The 17,587-nt window shown below is 42.8% G+C and overlaps 1 protein-coding gene and 1 pseudogene across 6 annotated transcripts in view; both read left to right on the top strand.

Annotated features, from left to right (window-relative positions):
* Positions 1 to 1,304: 1,304 nt before the first annotated feature.
* Positions 1,305 to 3,032, top strand: LOC310794872 (kelch-like protein 10 pseudogene; annotated as a pseudogene). The gene has a single exon. The product of its transcript is annotated as a kelch-like protein 10 pseudogene (transcript).
* Positions 3,033 to 8,797: 5,765 nt separating this feature from the next.
* Positions 8,798 to 17,587, top strand: part of ralgapb (Ral GTPase activating protein non-catalytic subunit beta) — a 42,908-nt gene continuing 34,118 nt past the window's right edge. For 4 of the 5 annotated variants that reach the window (XM_083657104.1, XM_083657102.1, XM_083657103.1 and 1 more), the window contains exons 1-6: positions 8,798 to 8,905; positions 9,993 to 10,213; positions 12,673 to 12,875; positions 14,439 to 14,605; positions 15,526 to 15,712; positions 16,964 to 17,095. In XM_083657104.1, the coding sequence (XP_083513230.1) occupies positions 10,037 to 10,213; positions 12,673 to 12,875; positions 14,439 to 14,605; positions 15,526 to 15,712; positions 16,964 to 17,095 (866 nt within the window). In that variant the 5' untranslated portion in view covers positions 8,798 to 8,905; positions 9,993 to 10,036. The remainder of the gene's footprint in view (positions 8,906 to 9,992; positions 10,214 to 12,672; positions 12,876 to 14,438; positions 14,606 to 15,525; positions 15,713 to 16,963; positions 17,096 to 17,587) is intronic. The other variant, XM_083657101.1, reaches the window with a different exon arrangement.

The following is a 17,587-nucleotide window of genomic DNA, read 5'->3' as shown; positions in this document are numbered from 1 at the left end:
CTAAACCTAACCTCCCCCAGACCCTAACCCAAAACCTAACCTCTCCCACCCCCACGCCTAAACCTAAGGTCGGCATTGCGGGTGGTCGGCATAGCGGGTGGACACCATTTGGGAAAAACGGGGAACATAGGGATGACCCCGTCTCTCATGATTGAAATAGCCATCTTCATTCATTTTATAAGTTGCAGGCTAAAAATAGGTCAAAACGAAAAGCAGGTTCCAGCAAGTGAAAGACAGACATTTATTTATTTAACACAAGTGATTATGTATGACCCAAGACTAGGCTTGTAACTGGTAAAATAATGTTATGTTATCATGCTGTTAAGCTGTGGAATATCTGATCCCATTAGGAGCTCAAAAAGAAAAAGAAAAAAGAAGATTTAAACAAAACATAAAAGGCATTTTTTTAAAGAACATAATGCTCAGTATCATTTAAGGTGTAACTTTTAGTTGTGGGTATGGTAATTCTATATGTTCTAGGTATTTGTCTTTGTACATTATGAATAGGAAATTGTGTTCTAATATAATGTACTGTACTAACATAAATTTTGAACCCCTCTACCCAAAAGTCACATAGACCATGTACTGTGCACTGTGCAGCATTGTAGTCACAGAGATCATGTACTGTGCAGCATTGTAGTCACAGACACCATGTACAGCACTGAAACACCTACAGTAAATGAATTGGAAGTTGGAAACCCTCATTAATTTTCTGCTTGCACCTGTATTACTTCCTGCCTTTTAGACACAAAATGGCTCCTGTGAAAAAGGTTTATTGCTTAAAAAATGATCTTAGGTTCTAGGGTTGGACGGGTAGTTATGCATCTCCTGAAAGAAATGTTTTGATTAGGAAATTAAAAGAGGCAGACAGAACCAGAGAGGTCCAACGAGAAAGTTACAGACACACGTGCGCACGCACACACACACACACACACACACACACACACACACACACACACACACACACACACACACACACACACACACACACCGTGCCTCAGTAGGATTTATGACATCACTGATGATGTCACAATGTCTATGACATCACTGATGATGTCATAAATCAGTAGTGATGTCACCTAAACAGTGACATCATCAGTGATTTATGACATCACTGATGACATCATATACATTGTGACATCATCAGTGATGTCATAAATCCTTCCCATCAGAGGCTATAAGTAGGACCGGCAAGCTGGTGCCAGCTCCAGGAGAAGGACAAAACTCACCCAGACTCCAAATATTTGAGTAAATCACAGGTGCTGTTGAAGGTATAAGGTATTCATCCAGGTTAGTTGAACAAAATGAACAAACAAGACGAAGGGTCAGATGAGCTGCATCTGGAGGAGTCAGTGTGTGACGTGGTGATCAGAGTGGATGATGTGGAATTCAATTCATGTGGAGTCCTCTGCACCTGCAGCCAATACTTCCACGCTCTCTTCACCCATGGCTGGACGTCCCAGGACAACATCTACGACATGGCCGGCCCCGTGTCAGCAGACATGATGCGTCTCCTCATAGAGTACGCCTACACCAGCTCTGTCCCGGTGACCGAGGACAACGTGGAGGAGCTGTTGATAGCAGCAGACTACCTCGGCATCATGGGGGTCGTCCGCTCCTGCTGTGAGTTCCTGGAGGTGCGGCTCTGCCCGGAGAACTGCATCGGCATCTTAAAGTTTGTAGACTTGTACTACTGCCCGGACTTGAGGAGCAAGGCCTTTCTCTTCATCCTGGGGCACTTTGAGCAGATCGCCACAGCCTCTGAAGAGTTCCTGGAACTCTCTCTGGAACAGCTGACGGACATCCTGGCAAGAGACGATCTGAATGTGAGACAGGAGAGCACGGTGTTCGAGGCCGTCCTCCGCTGGATCGCCCACTCGCCCGAGGAGCGTGAAGGTCACATGTCTGTGCTGCTGCCTAAGATCCGCCTGGGCTTCATGACCACCGACTACTTCATCAACCAGGTGAAGAACAACAGTCTGGTTAAAGACAACGCCGAGTGTGAGGCGATCATCCTCGATGCAGAGAGGGCCATGTATGATGTCACCACCAACAGACCCTCCAACCCTCTGACTCGCCCGCGCCTGCGTCATGCCATCCTGTTGGCCATTGGAGGCTGGAGTGACAGCGATGTAACCAAGAGCATTGGGGTATACGATCCCCGCGCCGAGCTCTGGGTCAACGTACCAAACGTTGAACTTGAGTCTCCCCGGGCTTACCACAGTGCCGCTTTCCTAAATGGCGTTGTCTACTGTGTTGGTGGCTACATCAGCAGGTGGAACAGTCTCAGCAGCGTGCGGAAGTTTGACCTCTGTACTCGTACTTGGCACGATGTGGCACCCATGCATAATCGCCGGAGCTGTGTCAGCGTGGCAGTACTGAATGGCAGGATCTATGCCATGGGAGGTGACAATGGAAACGTCAATCTCAACAGTGCCGAGTGCTATGATCCTCAGACTGACAAGTGGACTCTGCTCCCACCCATGAATGAGCAGAGGAGCAGGGCCAGCGCCACAGTACTCAACGGCAAGGTGTACATCTGTGGTGGTTACGATGGGAGGAGCCTGAACACAGCTGAGTGCTACAACCCAGACACCAACCAGTGGATGAAGATCGCCCCCATGAGCAGCAGGCGCTGCGGCTTGGGCGTCATGGCCTACAGACAGCGCGTCTACGCAGTGGGCGGCAGGGTCGGCCTCAACTTCCTGCGCAGCGCCGAGGCCTACGAGCCGCTAACCAACACGTGGAGCGCCGTGCCCGACATGCTGAATCCACGCAGCTACTTTGGCATTGAGGTGATGGACGACCAGCTGTTCGTGTGCGGAGGCTTCTACAAAGGAGTCTTCTCCAATAAGGTGGAGCGCTACGACGAGAGCACCAACGAATGGCACGAGGCCTGCAGTATGAGAACAACACACGAAGGGCTCAGCTGCTGTGTGGCACATGGACTGTCCAACATGGCCGAGTACGCCGCACCTCGCCACGCCCTGCCCCCCGGGGAGCCTGCTGGCATGTCAGGAGGATCCATCTAGTTTAGTTTATATGTTTGACAATTACATTTAAAAGGACAATTCATCTAGTTTACTTTAGTTTATGTTGTGTGCGTGTGCGCATGTGCGTGCGTGTGCGTGTGTGTGCGAGCAACCTAAAGTGAAAACCTTGAACATATTCATTATTATACAACAGTTAGTTCCGGCCGGGCAATTTGATTGGACAAGAGGGATCCTACCAGTGCCGATATTTCACGATAACGCACTGGCGCTTCACTGTGTGTAGATCACTCCGCTTCAAAGCTGCTCTAATCAACAAAACACTTCACAGCTGTAGAGTAGACAGTAGTAAAGTAGACAGCCTGCAGTTAATTAGGCTGATTAGGCTACATTTTCAGCAAAGCAGAAAGCTGAGGGGACTATTTTTGTTGGCGGAGGAATAAATAGAGAAATCATATATTTTCTCAGCTTTTTGTCATTTTTTTAATCAGATTTGTTTAATAGAACTGTTGTATAAAAGCAATATCACACTCGAGGTCGTGCTGTTGTTGTCTAATATCGGCACTGCTGTAATTATCTTCGGCACTCGGCCTGCGGCCTCGTGCCTACGACCGAATCACAGCAGTGCCGATATTAGCCAACAACAGCACTCCCTCTCGTGTGATATTGCTTAAATATGCACATTTTACATTTGATTATCTGTCTATCTATGTATCTCTATCTATCTGTCTGTCTATCTATCTATGTATCTATATCTATCTATATCTATCTATCTATATCTATCTATCTACTGTATCTATCGTCTGTCTGTCTGTCTGTCCGTCCGTCCGTCCGTCCGTCCGTCCGTCCGTCCGTCCGTCCGTCCGTCCGTCCGTCCGTCCGTCTGTCTGTATGCCTGTCTGTCTGTCTGTCTGTCTGTGTCTGCCTGGAGGTCCCCTCTTAGATAGGCAGACATCACTCAAGGATGCAAGTCCCCTCTTGCTAATTTCTTTAAAAATAAAAAATGATAACTGAAAGACAGTGGAAGACCACAAACTCTCTGTCATGGAGGGAGTTCCAATGGAAAAACCTAGTTAGATACTTTTTAACGCCAATTCAATCAAGGGGAGGTCAAACAGGCTGTTGGAGGGGGTGTGGAGAAGAAAGAGCAGATCATTACCATATATTTTGGAGTTGCTCTGTGATAAGTATGTTTTGGGGGGAAATAAGAAAGAGCATGGAAAAGGTGTGTGTGTGCGTGCGTGCGTGCGTGCGTACGTGTGTGGATGTATTGTAACTGTAATATTGAATGTATCTATTATTATACATAGTGTTGTATATATTATCAATTGTATATTTATTACCATCAATGTGTGCAAATGCTTTTACTATACGTTTTTGTTTTATTATTTATTTGTATTAAATGTTATTATGCTATGGCCTAATAGGGCTAAAAGACATACATACAAACAAACAAACAAACAAATGTCTTCCTCGCTTTCCATTTCTCCTGGGTCGCGTGCACACAGGCTACTCTTTTTGTCTCTTGGCAGTGAAATTGAAACCTGTTTTTGTTTGTTTTGACTCTAGTTGTGGCTGGGGCTACGTGCTTGATTCTGCTTTTTTCAACCGCGACCAAGGTGCACTGACATAAAAACAAAATCCTCCACTTTGGAGACGTATGCAGCAATGCAACATTTAGGGATATAGCTCCTTGGGTCATGAACAGAGGATGAGGAACACTGTACGTACGCTATACACTATACGCTGTACCTATACTCTCGCTGAGCTATAGTTGAGCGGTCCATGGGAGACCCTGGGGGGAGGGGGGATGCTGCCGGGGGAGGTGGGGGGGGGGGGGGGGTTGGATAGGGATCTATTTGTATATTGAACTGCTCTTTTGTATTATTTTGTATTAATGTAATTGAAAATAAAATAAAAACCACAAAAAAAACCATCTCAACTTAGCTGCTTGTGACACGTACAGCCTGAAAGCGGGTGGGATGTGGCTACAAGGTTGGAAGTTTACATCCACTTAGGTTGAAGTCACCAAAACTCATTTTATTAACCATTCCGCAGATTTCATGTTAACAATACGATAGTTTGGCAAGTCCCAGATCGTTAGATATTTTCTAAGGAACCTGAGCCTCTCCATCTGTATAACAACGATCATGTACATCAACCACAATTGAAAAGGAGGTGAAGAGGGGGACTTCCATTCCTTCAGAATGAGTTTTTTGCCAACAGTTGTCCCCTGTGTCAGAGACTGTAGCAAAGTTCAGAGAGGACTCTGAGCAGCCGAAGACGGCGAGTTCTGCCTCTGGCTGAAGGGTTATTTTGTAGGCCTTAGAGTACCAGTCAAAGGGTTTTGTAACATTATTATTATTTTATAATGATGTTTTTAGTTATATCTGCCTCAACCCTGGAATGACAGATTTACGGTTCTACGCGGGATCAGATAATGTTGCCCGATTTCGCACACATTTTATGTACGCAAATGCTACCCTACTTAATTGTGAACCATCCTCAATTAAAATTATGAAAAACTATGACAATGGTGGTCTGTATTACACTACTGGAAAATGATCTTTACCCATAACTTCACACCCATTGATAGTATTTCACACCACTTGGCTCCACCCTGTGGAATAATAGAACCATTACAATTAGGAAGACATTATTCAACTAAGAGTGGTTTGAGAAAAAAGTTGTACATGTCTTGATGGATGAAAATGGCCAATTTGTACAGTTCAATACATTTATTGAGAAGTTTGACTTAAATTGTTCTTTCAGAGAATTCAATCACATTTTCAGAGCCATACCACTTCCTTTAAAACACATGATACAAAATATTCTCATGTATTCAAATGTGTCTGTTAAGCTGCCTGCCTTGAAGATTGGTAAAGATTGGTAAAGTGTATATGTACCCCCATTTGAGAACCACTGAATAGGCTATTGGTGAAAGAAAATGTAACAACAAAGGAATTGGTAATGCTTTAAAATGTGAGCTATTTTCTGATTTTGAAAGACCGTCAAAGATACAATTAATAATGGAACAAAAATGTTAAATAAATATTGTAAGTATCTAAAACGGCCAGTTTCACATAAAGTAAAAGAAATGCAGTTTAAAATTATGCATAGTTTAACCTTGCAGAAGAGATTTCAATTTGAAGTAGATCCTTGTGGATTTTTTTTGACAGAGCTAAACTCTACAGTAGACAGAAACTACTGATCATATATATCACATATATGATATATATCAACAAAACTCTGAAATATTCTGGTGGACGCATGACCAAAAATTGGAACACGTGTTTAATTTGGATGTATTTAAGTGTGCAAGATACTTTATTTAATTAACATTTATGTTTTTCATTTTCTATCCCCCCAGTCACATTAAAACTAAGAGCTCTATTCTAGATGGCCCGAGGTGCCAAATATAATGGCTGTCTGTTTTGTTTTCTTCTCTTTTCTTTATCTCCTTGATGCTGTCGTTGATGCTATCAGTGTTGGTGATGGTGAGAATGTTGTCGTTCAGGTTATTGATGGTAATTCAGATTTTGTATAGTCTACAATTATGTAAGCCTATGTGCTGCACTATGGTTCTGGCTATGAAGCAATCAATGGTGTCTTGTAAGCCCATGCGGGCTGGGCATACTGAAGTATGCATGACACAATAATAAAATATTACTTACCTACCTACCTACCTACCCACCCACCCACCCACCTACCTACCTACCTACCTACCTACCTACACACACACACACACACACACACACACACACACACACACACACACACACACACACACACACACACACACACACACACACACACACACATACCGGTATATATATATATATATATATATACACACATACACACACACACACACACACACACACACACACACACACACACACACACACACACACACACACACACACACACACAGCTGGTTGAATATTGGGACTGCCAATCGTTCATTTGATTTATTTCAGGTTTTAATTTATATGGATGGTCTTTCGTTATTAAACAGATGTGATAGTATTGTAGCGAATCAGCAGTACATATACAGGGGTGAGCATAGGTAGTGTACCGAGTGCAGATGCCACTTGGTGGCAAGAAGGTACTCCACCGAGTAGGGATGGGCATTTCTAGCAAAAACACTATTCGAAATTCGCTGGCCAAATTCGAATTTAATTCGAATTTCGAAAATAAAAATAAAAATGTAAAAAAAATTAAAAATGTTTTTTTTTTTTTTTTTGTGAGTGAAATGTTGCATTGTCTCCCCTGATTCTAAGTCTACGGCTTTATTAATTAATATAAAAAGCTTCTGCTGTGGATTTTTAGCTCAAACAAGCATTGCACCACTGAAGTAAAGAACATGTTACATGACATTGACATTTTCGAAAATAAAAAACAGTTTTGACAATCATGAGTGGTTCATTAAATATTTAGTAGGCTCATGTCTGAGTGCCAAAGGGGTGCCAAAGTCACCCCCTTTCCCTCTTCATGGGATTTCATCCGCCATTCATTTTTCCATAAACCTTGCTTAAAATGCTTATAAAAATTGTTTGCTCAAACCAAGCGATTTGACTATACTTAGAATCAGGGGAGACAATGCAACATTTCACTAAAAAAAAAAAAAAAATTTTTTTTTTTTTTTCGAATTTCGAATTTCAATAATAAAAGTCGACCTTGATAATAACAACGATTATTCGAAAATTCGAAATTCGATGCCCATCCCTACCACCGAGACAGGTTGGCCCCATACCGGAGGGGGGTGCACCTTTCCCCCAGATCTCGGCCGCCCGGCGGTTTCACCTAGACAGGCTGAAAGAAGGACTCTGTTTCCACAGAGAGGGGCGTCCGGCCATGACCGGGCGGGCCCCACTCAGGGACGTGAAAGCCCAGAGACACTGCAGGTGGGATCAGCCCCGCAGGCAGATTCACAGAGACTAACACGGCCACGGAGAGAGCCAAGGGCTCCAGGACGATTTAACAACTTTGAGTTGTATTAAAAAAAAAAAAAAAAAAGAAAAAAAAGAGAGGAGATGGTGGTTGGAAATGTTGAAATGTTGTAACAGAAAGTAAAGGATGTGCATGACATGAGATATTGTGGGGGAGGAGATGTGGGAAAGTCTGAGAGTGCAACATAAAATGTGGTTGGAAAGAAAAAAAACAAAGAAGCTGTTAAAAAAAGATGTTGGGGGTGTTTTGGTACAAGGGGGTGTGTGATGTGTTATCAACGTGGGCGTTGACCTTATTGTTGGGCGGGGAGTATGTAGCGAATCAGCAGTACACATACAGGGGTGAGCATTGGTACTGTCTCAACTACAGATAGGAACTGATGTGTGGGAGTGTTGTATTGGGGAACACTAGGCTGTGGGGATACTTCCGGGGAGGACTGAGCATGCGCGTCAGTCTCCACACACTGCTAGAAGGGAAGGCTGCTAGCTATGAGCGTGACAACCGCTGAGAGTTGTAATATAACTAACTGAGAATAAAGAACCTTGTACCATCAAGAAGCCTCTGCCTCATGAGTTACCAGGAACGTTACAGTATGTACCGGTATATACAACTGTGAGTCTATAGTATGTGTGTGTGTGTGTGTGTGTGTGTGTGTGTGTGTGTGTGTGTGTGTGTGTGTGTGTTTTATTCCCCTGTTTTGAAATTGAAAATTGTGACGTTTCAATAATCAAAAAAGTTCTGTGGTGCAGGTGCACTAACAGCACAGCAGGGGGCGCCAATCTCCGTGTTTTGCTTCCCCGTTTCAGCATACTGCCAGCCAGAGTCAGCCAACCAAGCTGCACCACTATCCAAGCATTGACATTGCGAAGATGGAGGCTGTTATGATCTAGACTGGGCTACATTAGCAAGCACGGATTGTGAGTTTCAGACCCTTGTTATGACAACAGTTGCAGTCGGTTCAGGTAATGATAAAACGAACGTCACTGGTTAGCTTGCGAGCAACACTGCTATCGTTGCAACGTTAGCTAGCAGAAATGACAGCCAGCTCAGCTAATGTCAGCAAACAAGCTAGGTTAGCGAACATTAGCTAAGCTAGCTACTAACATCGAAACAACTACAACGTAGTTAGAGATACTAACTTATGTGTTCACTTCTGGTTATCCTTGCGATGTTTGACAACACTTTGCTGTCAGAGAGACGATCCGTTAACACAGAACCTAGTCAACAGCTAACATTAGCAACATTAAGATGTTATGATACGCTAGCTAGCTGACCAGTAGCATTAGCTTCAAGAGCTGTTTCCTGGTTGGTAACGTTACCTCAGCTCTTGTTGTTGACCCAACGTTGGAGCTACATTGTGGTTAGTTCATGCCATTACCTGACATTTCAGGCATAAAGCCAACACGTTAAATAGCTAACGTTACATTAGATATAATGTATCGTTCGCCATGATAACTTAACGTTTCATTCTATCGTATAGAGAACCATACGTTACGCCAAATTCAACGAAAAATGATGTGTCCTTAACTGGGAAAGAAAAATACACCCCTCGTTGAACATGACTTTAGACATGACCGAAATGTTTAGGATCCCCTCTTGAATACAACCCAATACACCAAGCAACACTTATTGTAATTAAATTAAATTTAAACTTTTTTCCATCTATTATACCAGCCCTTTTATTCCCGCAGTCTTCTAAATAACATTGGGTCTAAGGCAGTACCGGGGCAGTGTCAACCCATCCTATAAGTTGAGGTTTTATATAATGAAATAAAGTGCTGCTTGGATCACCTGTATGTCGAACTTCACTAGAACAACTGAAGACCTGTAGTTGTGTAAAGGTCTTAAGTCGTGTTGTAGGAGGTGTGGACGTTTCCCAATTAGCAACGAAACAATAATATTGCCAGGTTTTTGAACAGACTTTGAATGACATTCTCTCCACACAAGAGTTAGTAATGATATTGATGCTATATATAACTACATAGCCTATTGATTACTTTCCTAGCCTGTCATATGAAGTTGACAAGCTGAATGTGTGTGTCTTTGCAGGTGGAGGCAGGTGGTGTGAGTAGAGTGCAGCGGATATCGGCAGCATGTACTCTGAGTGGCGCTCGCTGCACCTGGTGGTGCAGAGTGACCAGGGCCACCTGAGTGTCCTGCACACCTATCCTACCAGCGTGGGCACGGAAGTAGCCAACGCTGTGGTCAAGCCCCTGGGGACGGCTGTCAGCCCTGTGGCCACAGAGAACATCCTCAAGACAGACAAGGAGGTGAGGAAGAGACCCTCACTGCTGTAACGCCGTGTTCCAGTGGCACTGGTAACTAGGAATCTCCCAGTTCAAAGTAGAGCCCGACCGATACTGGATTTTGGAGGCCGATGCCGATACCGATATTAGGAAGTAAAAAAATTCCGATATCGATATATCGGCCGATATTCTTATATCATATAATACACCGTTATATTACACAATTCTTTTGCAATGATCCCTCAAATATCAAACACTTGACAAAGATATGACTTGACATGACTTGAGATGTGTAATGTAGGGAGGATATTTTACAACTTATCAATAAACTTTATTGTCCAAAATGACATCAATGCAATGAAACAGTCAACCGAACTCTGAATTTAATAATTATAAATAACTAGAAATACAAAAACACAAATAGAACAAATATAAAATATAATTTGAGTTAAGAAAAAAGATCAAATATACACGACATGATGTCTATAACTTAAAAAATACAAAAGAAAAAAATATCGGCATATCGGCCAACATATCGGCCGTTATCGGACAATATCGGCCGATAATATCGGTGGACCGATATATCGGTCGGGCTCTAGTTCAAAGGTCAGGAACGCCCCTATGACGTCACCCCTGAACTGGGATTTCCTATGTTGAAACTCAGGGGAACCTCACCAACCCCGACTTCAAAATCCAAGATGGCAGGTCTCGCAGCAACAGTAGTGAAAGCTGTAGTATTACACTGTTTATTAGCACTTCTGTCTTTGTGTCTCCTTAATCAGTTGTACACACAGTGCTGTCTTCTATCTGTGGACTAGGGATGTTAATGATTAACCGTATGATTAGTCCATTAAGACCTTCACCAATTAAAAATATAATTAACTGATTAACTGACAATGCGTTCTTCTGTGCATTATTTCTGCGGTGGAACTCACATACCGTAGGCTATATTATCATTTTATACCAGCAGAGGACGTGACGTTACTTCACCCAAACTAGCGGTCGACGTATGATCTGGAGTTATATGTTACTGATGAGCCATGGAAACAGAAATGGTCAAGTCCAGTGTGGGAGCGAGCAGACACACGCACACACACACACACACACACACACACACACACACACAGCGAGCACTTTAGGGTGAGCTGAACTGGTGCGGTGGATTTGATACATTCGCATTTCCAGTCGTCAAGATTAATTCAAGAAATAACGAACTAATGTAGGCTATAGCAATTGCGACGCCGTTCTCAAATACAGCCCCAGTAGCCTGCGTCGTCAAAGTTGCACCTGACACGAGGTTGCAGTGCGAGGCGAAAGTGGAACTCACCAGGGCGCTCACATCTGACTGTTTAGAAGAAGCTTTAGTGATGTGCATGCAGCTCAGATGTAGGCTTGGGCGGCATTGAGGTAGACCGGGGTATTTAGAAATACCGACGGTATGATTTTCAATTCCCGTCAAAACCGTTTTCTATCTTTTTTTGTTCAGCCAAAATAGGCGCAAGTGTCCTTGCCTGTGTTGGGCTTAGCCTAAATGATTTTTGTTGATTTATTTTTCTTCGCCATTTGTAGGCTACTTTTTTATTGTTTCAGACCACTTTAAACTAAACTGCACATGTTACAGGCTTGCCCGTAACAGTATCCATTCCGCTTGTTTAATTGTGATTCTCCATTGAGGACGTTTTTGTTTGTGTAAATAAAGTTTACTGAAACATAGAAGTAGAGTAGAATAGAATAGAAGCAACTTTTTTTTATTGATGGACATGACAGCCAAGAGAACAAGAGCCAACAGAGCCCCCCCCCCCCCCCCCCCCCCCCCTGCTGTTGAAACTAATACCATCATATACCATATACCGGGGTTTAATGTCAGGCAGGTATGAAGGTATGAAAAAAGAGATACCGCCCAAGCCTACTACTCAGAGGATTTGCTTTATGGTGGGAAAGGACATGATGCAGGTAAACATGGTGGACTGTGAGGGATTTTGACAGTGTGGATCGTTAATGATTAACCGGTTAACCAGTTAATTGACCATTAAGGTGTTCAACTAACGGTTAACACCGCGCTCACACACACACACACACACACACACACACACACACACACACACACACACACACACACACACACACACACACACTATCCTAATGTCTGTCATATCTCTTTTCGTCCACTTCTATGTTTTGTAGAGTATAAAGTGTTGTACTGACTATATTTTAATATTTAGGTCCATTGGCCAGCTAGAGGGCTAGCTGACCGTGCTATATTGTCTTGTCTTGTTTTAGATTTGCTTTATATTCTTTCTTTTTGTATTTTATTTTATTGCTTGGCATGTAATAAACAAATAAAAATACACGTACTGTGTAACTCAGTGCTTCTCAACCATATGCCGTCATGAGTAAAGATTCTGCATGCTTTTCTCGTTCTTCTAACCGCACACCAAATCAAAAAGTAAATTTTAATGACTCTATAATTGTTTGGTTCCTAGGTCAAGTGGACCATGGAGGTGCTGTGTTACGGCCTAACCCTTCCCCTAGAGGGGGACACTGTCAAGCTGTGCGTGGATGTGTACACAGACTGGATGATGGCCCTGGTCTCGCCCAGGGACTCCATGCCTCAGCCTGTGGTCAAGGAGCCCAATTTGTACGTCCAGACCATCCTCAAACATCTCTACAATGTCTTCGTACCGAGGTACGGCACACATGTTCCGTGGTCCGTCGTTAGAGTTGTTCATTTGGCTGGTTGTGGTCATTCCATTTGCACCCCCCATCTACTTTGCTGCTTGTTTTCTTATCAGTGCTTCAAACTAGTAATTCTGCTTTAATTGGCATTAATCTTGTGTTTTGATTGCTTTTCGCAAAATTGTCTTTCTTCATATTCTCAGATTTGTCCTAGCCTTTTAGCAACTGGATATACAGTATACAGCAGGGATACTCAACTTGCTTTGCCCGGAGGCCACTTTCGTGAAAATGATAGAAGGCCAGGGGCCAGTTAATAAACAATCAATATACATTTTTCTGTAGGGGATTGTAGGTTTTTGGGGTGTCAGCCGGAGTTTAGTCTGACAATGTTGTGCACACCGGATAGTTAGTTAGGTTAAGTACCGTACATACATAAGTGCCTGGGTAGCGAGCAGACGGCGGTATTTGACAATTTAGCAGCTAAATCATAGATTATTGAAAGATATTCCATATTCCAGACTGAAATGCTATAACAGAAGTAGAGTATTGGCCAGAATGACATGAACATTTGGACACTTGGGCCATGTTCACATTACAGGCAAATCCGATTTGCTGATGAAGTCATTAATCATCATTATCTTGATTGGTTTCCCAAATCTGATTTGGGAGTGTGTCCGCACTGCCACAAATCTGATTCTCAAGTCGGATCTGTGTGTCCAGACCTAAACAGCCATCTGCATGGGTTGCTATGGTAACGACGTGGGAGTCAGTCAGTAAATACGTACGTTGGTGACATGGTTTTCCTGCGCAGAAGCATTTGATGACGAGTTGCGAGTGACGTTCAAATCAGATTTGGTGGATCTGCGTGTCCGCACTCAAGTCACATCAGTCGAAAGCAGATTGGAAACTACCTCCATATGTGGTTTGGGACAAGTGACACAAATCAGAATTGGAGCATCCAGACTCATAAAACCAATCTGGATAAAGTCATTAATAGGTCACTAAAGTTCACAAATCAGATTTGGCCTCCTAGTCTGAACATGGCCTTATTCAGCGGGTATCTTGCATGTTGCGTTCAGGTGCACTGTAAAAAAAAAAAAAAAAAATTTTGCAATTCCATCGCGGGCGAGTATCACTGGTATACAGTATCTTCATATTGTTATCATTTTTCATTTGTTTGGACGGTACATGTTATCAAATGTTTTCTTTGTATATCTCCACATGCTACATATTTTTCATGGATTTATTTTGTTTCAGCATGCCTCCATCCTGCATGCTGCTGTGCTGCTGTGCTGCTGTGCATGTTGTTCATACTGTGCAGTGTTAGTCATCCTCACTTGCTCTGATCTTGGTTTATTTTTCTTTGCTGTATTGTAACTTGCTTCTACAATATGAGCGCATTCCTCACAGAGATCATTTGTTAAAAAGCATCTGATGTTTTCACTTGAGGTTCTCACTATTGGACTGTTTTTGCATCCACCAAGTGTGCCTTGTCTCCTCTCTACACTTCTGTTCTGTTTTCTTTTCACCCTCCTCTGACTGTCTCATCATTTCTCCGTTTTCCTCCCTCCAGGCCGGAGCAGCACAGTCTGAACCACATCAGGCTGTGCCAGCAGGTTCTGACTGCGGTCCAGAAGCTGGCACGAGAGTCCGTTTCCATGGTGAGGGAAACTTGGGAGGTGCTGCTGCTCTTCCTGCTTCGCATCAACGACACACTACTGGCCCCGCCCACTATTGGAGGTACCAGCCCCGAGCGGTCCACCACAACCTCACTTGCTGATGATGTACCTTATCAATGATCCACGTGTTTACGTTGTGTGATCAAGTCTCGCTCAAGGAGAAGTCCTGAGCAGAAGAGAAGAGTTCCTTTGCAGGAAGTCACCCGTGGAAAACGTGCGAGGACTTTGTTGCGTTTGGAGAGTAGAGAAAGCTATTTTTTCGAGCTTTTCTAGCTGTAGCTTCCTGCAACAACTCCACTCTTGTTGCAAGACCTGCCTGGAGCTAAACTTGTCCTTGAGCAAGACTTGGTCACACACAACAACAAACAGACCGGATCAAGTGAAAGGTCAAGAAACGTGTTATTTCTCTGTAGACTCCTTTCATGTAGATTTATTTAAAAAACGATCTGAGCCTGTCAGTGGCAGAAAGCAGCACGTTTAGTGGACGTACTGTACGCTTCACACGTGCCCAGTCAGTCGGATTAGATTGCAGCCCGCGTCACGGCTGCCGGCTGAAGCGATCTCGCTGTATACTGGACCCGTTTCAGAAATCGCTGTCCCGATTAGTCACTTAGACACAAAAAGTTTGGGAAATAGTGTCCAGGTTGAAAAATACCGATGTTACCCTTTTACATTGATCCCTTTAGTGCACAGTGCTGTTTTCAATATTTTTAATATATCATCTATCTTAAACTTTTTTCTTTCACTCTTCTTGCCCCCCGCCCCCTTTTTTTTTTATATAATTTTTGTGTGTTGAGACTGTTTTATAATAGCAATAATCTACCCAATCCAGTGCATTACAATTTATTTATTTATAAAAAAATAAATAAGAAGAGGCATTTCTCTTGCATCGTGCCTCTCGTCGCAAAATCCCTGTGACGCTGTGACCGACGGTGACCCCACCACTTCCCAACCCCCCCTTAACAATCCCCCCCTCTGTAGTTGGGGTGGCAGAGAAGCTGGCAGAGAAGCTGATGGCGGTGCTGTTTGAGGTGTGGCTGCTGGCGTGCGCCCGCTGCTTTCCGACGCCGCCCTACTGGAAGACGGCGAGGGAGATGCTGGCCAACTGGAGGCACCACCCGCCTGTGGTGGAGCAGTGGAGCAGAGTGGCCTGCGCCCTCACCTCCAGGTAACTGGCTCCTTTGGCGATTTGTCAGCCCCTAAAACGGGTACTTCACTCAAAATCCTCATCAACTCAAAATGTATATTATTACACAAACCACCCCCACAACAGTCTCTTCTCCCTGCTACCCTCAGGGAAGAGATACAGGGTCCCAAGAGCACGCACAAATCGCTTGAGGGACAGTTTCTTCCCGCAGGCCACGAGACTCCTTAACATATACAAATAGTGTAGTAGCTGTACTGTACCGCACTGCAGCTGCTACCATCATGTATGACTAGGGGTGTCACGATACACTTAGTTCACGATACGATACGTATCACGATACTGGGGTCACGATAACGATACGATACGATACGATTTTAACAATATTTTTTAAAACTTGAATAATGACAATATATGACTGGAAAAGTAGTATTTTATTTGAAATGCACAAATACAAAACATGCTGTTGTGGGAAATTGTTATTACAATAACAACTAGAAAAAACATGAGATTGGAGATAAGGCTTATCTTGAAATAGAATGAGTTACACCGTCACTTAGATTTACTTTGAACTAAAAGGTTTCTCAGCAGTATAAATTCTCATTATGCATCTTCAGTTTTTCTTCAAACTCAAACAACAAGACTTTTCTTAATCTATTTTTTATGCATCTTCAGTTTTTCCTGTCAAGTAAACAGTTTTGCCAGAAACTCAATTGAATGGTTTCTCTCCTGTATAACTTCTCATGTGTCTCTTCAGAGACTTGTTCAACTGAACTACTTTCCACACATTGAACTTCAACAAACAAAGACGTTTCTTAGTCTATTTTTTGAAAAAAAAAAAAAAAATTTTTTTTTTTTTTTTTTGCGATATGAGATTTCATCTCAACGATACATATCGTGACGTTTTACTATCGCGAAATTTCGTGGGACGATATATTGTGACACCCCTATGTATGACTAATGTTCAATAGTATGTTAATTAGGCATATGCTATTTGCACCTAACAGAATGTTATTATGTTTAATTATGTATGTATGTTCATGCCATTTGCACATATGTGCAGTGAATACGCCACTGTCTGTGGCGTGTCTTACTGCTTAATTGCTTGTTGCCTCTTGTTTTTATTTATTTATTTTTTATTCTTTGCACTATGTTGTAACGGAGTCTACAGCACAAGAATTTCACACGTGATACTTGTACTACGGAGTGACAATAAAAACCTTGAATCTTGAATCTTGAATGTGATAATAACAGTATTGTCTTATTCAATCCCAGACTGCTGCGGTTCACCCACGGCCCCTCCTTTCCTCCCTTTAAAGTTACTGAGGAGGATGCCAGCCTGATTCCAGTGGAGATGGATAATGACTGTGTGGCACAGACCTGGTACCGCTTCCTCCACATGCTCAGGTACGCACACGTCACCCACTTCCTGTTCAGTCACTTCCCCTCTCTACTTACTCTACTTCCTATCTGGTGTAGGGGGGGGGGGGGGGGGTCTATCCTATTGTGTTTACTGTACATGTTCTTTGTATCTTTCTGTCTGTTTCAATTAGAGCCCGCCCGATACTGGATTTTTGATGCCGATACCGATACCGATATTAGGGTGTAAAAAAATTCCGATATCGATATATCGGCCGATATTCTTATATTAAATATACACATTATATGACACAATGTTTTTCCAATGATCCCTCAAATATCAAACACTTGACAAATATATGACTTGAGATGTAATGTAGGCAGGATATTTTACAGCTTATCAATCAACTTTATTGTCCAAAATGACGTCATCAATGCAATGAAACAGTAAACTTAACTGGGGATTTAATCATTATAAATAACTAGAAATACAAAAACACAAATAGAACAAATATAAAATATATCTTGAATTAAGAAAAA

This window comes from Poromitra crassiceps (genome assembly GCF_964638095.1).
Source record: "Poromitra crassiceps genome assembly, chromosome: 20".
Lineage (NCBI taxonomy): Eukaryota > Metazoa > Chordata > Actinopteri > Beryciformes > Melamphaidae > Poromitra > Poromitra crassiceps.
Note: the sequence above shows the minus strand (reverse complement) of the source record. Positions and strands in the feature narration are given on the sequence as shown.